This window comes from Diadema setosum, chromosome 12 (genome assembly GCF_964275005.1).
Source record: "Diadema setosum chromosome 12, eeDiaSeto1, whole genome shotgun sequence".
In the NCBI taxonomy this organism is placed as follows: Eukaryota; Metazoa; Echinodermata; class Echinoidea; order Diadematoida; family Diadematidae; genus Diadema; species Diadema setosum.
Window position 1 is genome coordinate 1928707 of NC_092696.1, and position 10287 is coordinate 1938993.

Consider the following 10287-nt stretch of genomic DNA (forward strand, 5'->3'; position numbering starts at 1 on the left):
AGACATAGAGAGGAACCAGCCAGTAGTCCATCAACAATCAGTTAACACCGATCAGTGAGTCCAGGGGGTGTTTCATCAACGTTAGTCAGCGCTGACAATCACCATAGTAACAGTCAGTGACCAGAGCATCTCATCCAATCAAAACCAAGGATTTTGCTGAAACTGTCAGCGCTGACAAACGTTGATGAAACAACCCCCCCAGGTGTAGAAATAACTTGCACCGATCACTCAGCCCATGTGTAGAAATAAATGACACCGATCAGTGGGCCCAGGTGTAGAAATAAATGACTTCTATCAGTAAGCCCACATGTAGAAATAAATGACACCGATCAGTGGGCCCAGGTGTAGAAATAAATGACTCCTATCAGTAAGCCCACATGTAGAAATAAATGACACCGATCAGTGGGCCCAGGTGTAGAAATAAATGACTCCTATCAGTAAGCCCGCATGTAGAAATAAATGACACCGATCAGTGGGCCCAGGTGTAGAAATAAATCTTCTGCCAAGTAGGGAGATATTCCAAGATCGGTTCTGTGGAAAAAAGGAGATTCAATGGTTCAAACATATAATTTTCATATTGTGATGGGTGGAAAACTTTGGCTTTTATTTACATCATGTGTCCTTCAACTACAAATCTTTTTATACCAGCTGAAAATGACTCCTTCCCTAGCCAGTCACTATGTGTTGATAATTTATGGATCATTTTAACATCTATAATAGATCCCATATCCAATGGGAATGGCTTTATAATGAAAGGACATACATGTATGTATAATACTTCTTATATATCAGATAGTGAAAGTATGATTGTGGTATGGTCTTACAACTACTGTAATCCTTTCATTTAGACAGCATGAGGAGGATCGCTTATGAGAGTTATCCCATACACCACGTGACATTTTCTTGTTTTCTGAAGCTCTCACAGCCACCATTCCAATGGAAACTTCCAAACATGTTGCAAATTCTCTGATCTGTCACTCAAAACTACAAAATATCTTGATACACAATGACAGGCTTCTAACTGTGCGACATACTGACTGATACTAGATTAGAACTGAACCATGGCTAAGATCACCTCCTATTGCTACACCCTAAACGCATGTAACTGGTGGAAGTTACCTTTAGTAGTCACTTCCTGACTGAACATTGTGGGAAAACTCACTTGTAAGTAGTGCTGCACATGGAATGGATTGTCCTGTTGATCTTAGGAAACTTTCCAGCTTGCTCCTGATTGATGAAGAGGAAGAAATTTGACACTTTACTTTGTCCTTGATAATTGTTATGTAAAACAACAAACAGAGAAATTAAACCAGTTATGGTATCTACAGTCAGTTAAATATGTGAGAACAATAGAGTTTAACAAAATTCTGGTTTCTACACAAACATCAGCCAACTCTGGCATATACATACATGTATATTATTGACAATCACATCGGGCACATTTCAAATCATTTGGAATGTAAATGATGTTCATGCTGTGTTCAAATATTGTGTTTGTTTGTTTGTTTTTTGAAGAAAAAAAAAACAGACCTCCATAGAAGGAACTGTCCCACTGGTACGTACTTTCCTCTTTGAGAGGTTGACTAGCAACGACAGAAAAACTAAAAAGGACAGTGACCTCACCTTGTGAAGACATTGTAGCAAGGTGATCGCATGAGGTAGATGAGCAGCATCAGTCGCCGATTCACAAGGTGTGTCTTCTCTTTGGAGGTTAATTTCACCTTCTGATCTCTTTTCATCATTTCCAAGCTAAAGGGAAACAAAGTGAATAAATAAAGTTAAGAGTGTTTCTCTATCAGAGATGTCTTTGTAACATCCAAATCAGCAATAAGGTTAGATTAGCAAGCTTGTTTCCAATGGCTTTCATATCAGCATGTATGTATTCGTAATGTCCCTAAAATTATGAAAAGAAGCAATACAGTTTGCACAAAGACATAGTGATATTATTGCAAGAATTCAATGACATTCAAGCAATCAACTATCGGGAAATGTGCATCGTTTCTAACGGTTTCAGCATGCAACTTGGTAATGGTGTCAGGAGTTCGCTCACCTGGCTATGTCTGTTGCTAAGGAGAGTAACCATGGTTTCCATGATGACAAGCCCCACACTAGTAAACAAGATACTGTCATTTTATGTGTCAAGGAAAAAATTATCATTATTTTTTTTTTTGGTCCATGAGAACATGGGTCAACACCAATTTCCCATTGGATTTAAAATCAACACAACACAAAAGAAAATGATGGATACAATGAAAACATACATATTAAAATGATATTATTTGTACTATGTCCTTCTGAGACTTGACACAGTGTGATCGATTGAATGCTGTACTGGTCCACTCCTCACAACGCTTTCTGCTGCTGATGCAATTCTTTGAGTCTTCCTGACAGATTACACTCTGTCTTACAGATTATTTCAGCCATCACAAATGCTTGACAAGGTCAGATCACATCGGTTCACAATGGTTCATATCAAAGACAGTGACATACATAGTATTTCAAGGTGTCACCTGATTTGATTTAGTACGAAGTAACTTTACCTAAATTAAGAGCTAAAAACACACACACAAAAATCACGCTCTTTGATACAAAATGTAGATTACGGCAAGTCACATGAATTAGAGGGTAACATGTAGTTGAAAAGAACTGGTTAAAACAATGTCTGGCACCAGGGTATGCTAAATATCTCTCAAGGATACAAGCTTTAGATCCATCCTATCATAGCTGAACCTGAAAATGTTGGAATCTGTCCTGAGGATACCCCTAGAATGAAGTAAGTACAGTTGTTGTTGCTTTTTGTTGAAAATATAGAAACAAGTATGTCACCAATTGCAAATACTATACTAATGTTACATGGAAGGAAACTGCCGTGGGTCTACACAACAAGACAAAGTCTGCTGGAAAGTCAGCCTCATCTTGTGACCTTTTGACCTTTGACCCCATTGGTAAGGATACAGTGTAGTAGAGGTCTTGTGATGAAGAGAGTTTCTGCAGCCAATGAAAAACCTGCCAGCTCTGTCATGCTAACCTCCTCCTCACTGCCCAGCTCACTCTCTGAAGGTAGCTTCCAGGAGCGAAGTCCTACATCAGGAGCTTTGGAAATATAAAACAAATATTCCATGATATCATTAAACGCATAAGCCATCAAGTTGACATGATTTGGTGAGAACTCTCTTGAATTAGATTCAGCAACTCCCCTTCAGTTTGAGCCACAACTTTTTAAGTTTTAACACCAGTACAATGAAAGGTATCAATTCTACATCAATCATTTGAATATTTATGTGGTTTTCTTTATCCAGGGTAGCCTCTTCAGTGCTACCACCGTTCTACTATAGGGTCCAGCCATTATTATTACCCTAGCATTGCCAGGTACCAATTAACACACCTGGGTTGAGAGGGACATGATAAATAAAAAATCTTGTCAAGGGATGGAGGCACCTGATGAGATTTGAAGTCGAGACCTCCAAGTGAAAGTACAGAGTTTTATCCATTAAGCCACAGTGCCCAAACAAATTGCTTCTTCTGTATTGACCATACAAATGAGACTTGTTTCAAGGTAGACGTGATTTTAGTCCTGTACATGATTCTGGGGAGGGAAAAGAATTATAACAATAAATGGGTGACTTTTGGGTAACCTGACTAGACATACAATACAATATTTACATATAACACCAAATATACAAAATAATGTAAACTTGGGCATTCCATCGCTGCAATAAAAATGATCGAGTCTTTTTGCTAAAATTAGTTTTAAGCCCCTCCCCACCATCAGAAATAAAATGAGGCTACATTGAGGTAATACACTGAAGAAAGACTTTAATGAAGTGAGAAAATTTTCTTTCACTGGAGCTCTACACCCTGATATGCATGATATGTGCTATATAAGCACTGTATTATTATCATTAATATTATTATTATTATCATTATTATCATTATTATCATTATTATTATTATTATTATTATTATTAGTATTATTATCATTATTATCATTACTATAATCATTATCATTATTATTATTATTATTATTATTATTATTATTATTATTATTATTATTATTATTATTATTATTATTATTATTATTATTATTATTATTATTATTATTATTATTATTATTATTATTATTATTATTATTATTATCATTATCATTATCCTCCTTGACTATGTGCACAATATCCCAACAGACTTACTGGCATGAAGACACCTCACCACACGACCAGATCTCTTGCCTTCAAAGGTCAAAGGTTGAGGGTAATGCTGAGTTGCTGTGGTGGCAAGATTTTCTCTCCCTTCCCTCTGTGTGGAAGAGTCTGGACTGCTTGAGCTGTCTGAATGGGCGTGGTCTGTGGGAGGGGTGAAGAGACTCCGGTTCAATGGTTGCATGGGGGGAGAAGACTGCACCCCTGCCTTGAAATGGTGCAGAAGAACCAGACGAAAGATGGTCCTAGGAAAGACAGGAAAACGGCAAGAAATATGGAAAAATTTAATTCGAAAGGAATCTGATAACAAAACAAAATTACTTGTTCATTTTGAATGCTTATAAGTAAAAAAGACAAGTTCAGCTAAGGCCAATTATCTTATCAGTATTACAATCATTCAGTAGTAGATGTACTTGTTATAGTAGTAGCAGTGTCAGAATCAATAATAGTAGTAGTAGTAGATGTAGTAATATTTACATTATACCACTGCCAAGACACCCATCTGCCAAGAGAACTCACCTTAGGATTTGAATGGCTGTGATGACGATCCATTTGCCTGTTTGACCCCAAAGATGTTGAGAAGCCAGCTCAAAGAACACTTCTATGTGATCCAAGACGGTCAGCCATCGGATCACTCTACCCTGAGGAAGACTCTGTCCCAACAAATAAACAAACCACAAATTATCCACTCTCAGTGGCAGAAAGACAGATACAATACGGACATAAACACACATACACCCCCATGAAAATCTGAAAACCTCATTACACGTGTTGACAACATAAAAAGCATGAAGAAGTTATAGTAAGTAAATTTTAACAATGCTTATCAAGTCTCATTTTTTTTTCAATGCTGTATTGTTCTGCAACCATATCTACCACAGACTATAACTTTACAGATAGTAACTTTCAAATGAGCCTTAAAGGTCCTGTTTACCTTTGGGTAATGTGATTTAAAAAAATGTTCAAGATAGCACATTTGATATACATGTAGGTCTGTTGTGTCACAAAACATCCTACCATACAAAATTTTTGCAATAAAGCCTAAAATATAAGGAGATATCAGAATTTTTCTCAATAAGCCATAAATGTAGACAGTTTAATCTGGAAGCATTTTTATTATAACTATTGTTCACATTTTGTGTATTTAACAATACTTGACATCGATTTTACGTATTCAAATTTTTGCAGTGGGTGTTTTTATCCCTAACTCACATTTTAGAACTATTCTAAAGCACTAATCCTGGGTTTTTGTTTCATCTGCAAATGGTAAATGAGCCTTAAAATACTCACCAGCTTTGGGCGAAGACTAGCACGGGCATTTCTCATAATGGAATCATTGAAGAAGACCAGAAGATTGGCAAGGGCATAGACTGGAAGCAAGACAAATCAGATAACACTAGCAAAACACACAACATCACTCTGGCCAAGAATAGAAAAATGCAGAAAGAAAAATATAATACTGTTCAATGGACTGTGTGTATATTGCACTTAGATGATTCATACTTCTAGATAGCCTTTTGACAAGGCCCTCTCGCTGTATGGTGAAGAGAGCCACTTGCCTGTTACAGTGAGAGGGCCTTGACAAAAGGCTAACTTCTAGATTAGCCTACCTTTCACAACTAGCAAGTTGAGATAAGGATGGAAGAAACCAAAAAACTTTACTAACAATTGAAACACTATTACTTAAATGTATGACACACATAATGAATTATTGCAACTGATTGACAAATTTCCCTACATCGACGTAAATAACACTGAATTGATCAGTGTTTTAGTAGTAGCCATGATAAAAAATCATGGGCGTACATACAGTGTACTCGAGCAGGATTCGAACCTGCGACCTCCTGATCACCGGACAGGCGTCATCTCCACTAGACCACCGAGCTTTCGCCCGACAGCAAGTGTTGGTTCTAATCCTTATAGCATGCAGCGGGTACTGCTTTGTTATTCAAATTCATGAAATTCTTCCGTCGGGATGTTTTCATTGCAACTGATCGACAAATTGCCCTACATCGACGTAATTTGTCAATCAGTTGCAATGAAAACATCCCGACGGAAGAATTTCATGAATTTGAATAACAAAGCAGTACCCGCTGCATGCTATAAGGATTAGAACCAACACTTGCTGTCGGGCGAAAGCTCGGTGGTCTAGTGGAGATGACGCCTGTCCGGTGATCAGGAGGTCGTAGGTTCGAATCCTGCTCGAGTATGTACGCCCATGATTTTTTATCATGGCTACTACTAAAACACTGATCAATTCAGTGCTTATTTACGTCGATGTAGGGCAATTTGTCAATCAGTTGCAATGAAAACATCCCGACGGAAGAATTTCATGAATTTGAATAATGAATTATTACTGAGACAAAATTTACAGTATAGAGACTGTCAGTCAAATCCACTTGAGTTGACCCCCTGACCACCCCAAAAGGACTTTCTACACAGGAAAGGGGGATCATTGTAATTCTACTAATTAGCTAACAAGCACAGAGTAAAAACATTTGGGCAATTTCATACTTTTTTCATGGTAATATATACACACTGAGTATCCATAAAATAGATATATTATCTAAAATGACTTAAAATTGTTAATGGTTTCATATTGTCTAAAATGATTTAAACAGGGAAAAGAGGAGAAATTTGTAAAATAGATTACAATCTCTCTATGAGGTCTCCTTTACTCCAAGAGAGATAACAAGTTAAACTTACCAAACTCTGAGAGAATTTCACTGTCATCAGTAAAACCTGTGAAAAGAATCATACACAACATGAACACACATCAGACAAATAAAAAAACAACACACAAACATTTCAAGAACAAAAATCTCTGGAATGACAGAAGAAGGATCCTGCTGTAATCGATATTGTATATCTCATTTGAGCTCAATGAAAGAGACATCTGTTTCTGTGCTTGGCTTGACATGGAGAAATTGTCTTTTTTGGGGGGGGGGGTGAGGGTGATTTCATAAAGATTACAGTGGCATTTTCATAAACAAAGAAAATGAAAGGAAAGAAGAGGAATACGCAGATGGAATACAGAGGAAGGGTATTGTTTGGATTAAAGAGATAAGTTAAGTTTGTTGTTTTGCTTTTAATAACGGATGTAGTATGGTCACATTCTGCAGTATAAAAGAAGCATTCACTTCTTACTATCAGGTAAGATACTATCATGTACTATCAGGTAGTTCCAGTTCTGGTTCTCATGCAAATTTGACTTTTGACTGTAAACACATAACAGAAGACGGTCTGTAAATTATACACAACTTGAAGCAAACTGTGCTAATTCCTAAAATGAGGAAAAGGGAATAAAAAAACATGGCAACCTAAAGGAAGGAGAGTTTCAAGAGTGCAAACTGTGGTTTTATCCTACGAATCCTAATAAAAATTGAGAATCTTTTTTAATAAATCTTTGCATTTGACTTTTTGTTTGTTTTCACATGCTTTCTTGCAAGCATTTTAAAATAAATGATATACATTTGTACATGACGAAGTACTGTCATGCCATATATTTCGCTAGTCTAAATTTTTGCGAATCAGGCATAACGGACAATTTCGTGAGTGGTTAAATTTGCGACCGTGGAGTCCTGTACTGAACAGAGAAATACAGCTGTATGTGTACGTCACATCCACACCGGGATCAGAGTCAATATTTTCGCGTGTCTTTACTTTCGCGAATAGCACCGGACTCGTGAAATTCGCAAAAATAAAAACCTTGTGAAATATTCGGCGTAAACAGTAATCAGGTGATAAACACACAACAGCATCAATATTCAGGAATGTTCAATACAAATCCTTGCTGGATAATATGAAATTGTGCAGAAGGTGAGAGTATTATGTCAGTGCTTGAAGCCATAGACACTATTAGAATTTAAAGAAGTAACTACATGCATTAGCGAATACAGATTACCATTTGGTAATGGCTCTATGGTAACTGACATGCTACTGAATTTTCCTTTGCATTGCTTACCTGCAATTAAGTAAGAGAAAACTCTGAAAGTTTTCTCTACTTGAGACACAACGTCCGGATTTTGTGTCACCCATTTGCGATACCAGTCATACGTTTCTCTATATTTAAGCGACAGCTTCCGAAGCAACTTCATCGATTCTGGAATATATTGCTGCTGGTCGGGTAGGGGTAGGTCTGCTAAAGTGGTACCTGAGCCTGAGGCTGAAGAATTAGCCATGATCCTTCGATTGTTGATATCCAAAATTCTTCTAGATATCACCTGATCACTCAGTCATCTAATACGGTAGTACATCAAAAAGAGAAAGAAAGTGAAAACAACTGCTATAACTCAGGCTAGCTAGCCTGCTCTCGAAACACAAGTAGGCGCAGGCTAGGCCTACACAACCACAAACAAATGTAACGTCCCTCCATCCATGCCGCATGCCGTACGTTAGTACGATACCCCCTCGCTTCCTTCGTTTATCATTTTACACACCCTTTACTCTCGAGCCCGGGTGCGTGGCATGTACAAGTAACATAAGGGGCAGCCGGCTAACGCGGCGGCGGCGGGTCCGGTCGGGCGTGTGACCGTCGCGTCGCCGGTAGGTTTGCCTGCAAGTGAGTGCAAGCATAGCAAGTGGCTATCTAGATTCTATGTAAATCATGCGTTTATTTAACTCCATTACCATGAAATACCATGCAAGATCGCCCAGCAAGAGACAGGAAACTAGCAGAATACATCATGATCGTCATAACACTGGGACTCACTTTGGTTCTACTGATTTTCTTTACTCACTATCGACTTGACATTTGTTTTCTTGGTGAGGTACCGTCAGATAAACGCCTCTCGAATGAATGGGTAGGCTGCGTGCGCGTGCGTGCCACAATGCACGGTCCCACACGCTGGTAAACATGTCAGCAGGTGGATGAAGACACTGTGGCTTGTGGCACGGTGGTCATAACAGTAAACAGCTGGCTGCTGCGCAAAAAGCTCAACCGACCCCCACCTCACCCCCCCCCCCCCCCCCACCCTCGATCATCATCACTAGTACTGTCTGTAGCAAATCCAGTGCTGGCGAAGGGATGTTGAATTTTCAGGACGACTTAAATAAAATGCTGCTCAAAGTTCAAATTAAATTTTAAAAAGGGGAAAAATGACCAGTTTCATTACATCTGGTAGGCCTATGCCATGGGGTAAGAAACACTGAGGAGCGTGGAGGAGGAGAGGGAGGAAGACGAAATTAGAGGAGTGGGATGAGGAGGTGCAGGAGGAGAAGGGGAGGGGAGAGGAGGAGGGGCAGAGGGGTAGAGTAGGAGGATCTCATAGGGTAGGAGCTCAGGAAAGGGTGGGGGGAGGAGGAAGAGGAGCTCGGAGGAGATCGGTCGAGAATCTTGGAGGAAGAGGAGAGGCACTCGGGGAATGATAAGATGGGGAAGGGGGGTATTATGTGGAGACACGCGCACAGTGATGATGTTTCTCCTTTAGATGTTTTGAGTTATTCCACCTCGTAACGTCTTGCTTGTTTTAACTGTCATGTCTGTTCTTACAGAATGTCTTGAACAACTTATTGCATCACTTTGGTCTGTTCTAGCTTACCAACAGAATCTTCACAGACGGGTTGACAGACAGGACCCTGTTGACAGATCTCATTAATAGGTTTTCCCGCCAAATTTCATTAGATTTGTATCCCGAATTAAAGTGTTCCCAAGCGTCTCGACCAATTCTTTGATCATTCAATTTCATTTCATGTCTAGATTCTTAATGTCATTCAATTTTGAGGGAAATTCATTCAATTTACAAAGCAAAGTTGCCATATCAATTTTGCGCCAGCTGGATAGACGTTCAATTTCGTCCCACTGAGTATACACCAAATTTAATTCAACGTATGGGCGCACAACTCACCGTATGTCAAACTTTATTCTAAGTCAGTCAATTGATAAACAAGCTCTTTTATGATTGTATGATTCATACCGAACACGTCGAATTCCCTTTTTCACTGTAAAGTTAATATATATGATTGTTGCATTGTGCTGTATTTTCCACATAAAATCAACACATACACAAACGAAAATCAAACAGAATTAAGTGGAATACAGTTGGATTGCCCTCCTCAGCAGTGCCTATACTGGTAGACAATACTGTTCTTC

General features: G+C 38.6%; 1 protein-coding gene across 1 annotated transcript; it reads right to left on the minus strand.

Moving 5' to 3' along the window:
• Positions 1-417: 417 nt before the first annotated feature.
• Positions 418-8954, minus strand: LOC140236127 (peroxisomal membrane protein PEX16-like). Its single transcript, XM_072316100.1, has 11 exons — positions 8908-8954; positions 8161-8435; positions 6903-6938; positions 5487-5566; positions 4716-4849; positions 4188-4441; positions 2956-3093; positions 2051-2123; positions 1624-1749; positions 1163-1227; positions 418-531 (listed from the first exon to the last, which is right to left on the minus strand). The coding sequence occupies exons 2-11, from the start codon at positions 8375-8377 to the stop codon at positions 470-472; spliced, it is 1185 nt and encodes a 394-aa protein (XP_072172201.1). The 5' UTR covers positions 8378-8435; positions 8908-8954; the 3' UTR covers positions 418-469.
• Positions 8955-10287: the final 1333 nt, after the last annotated feature.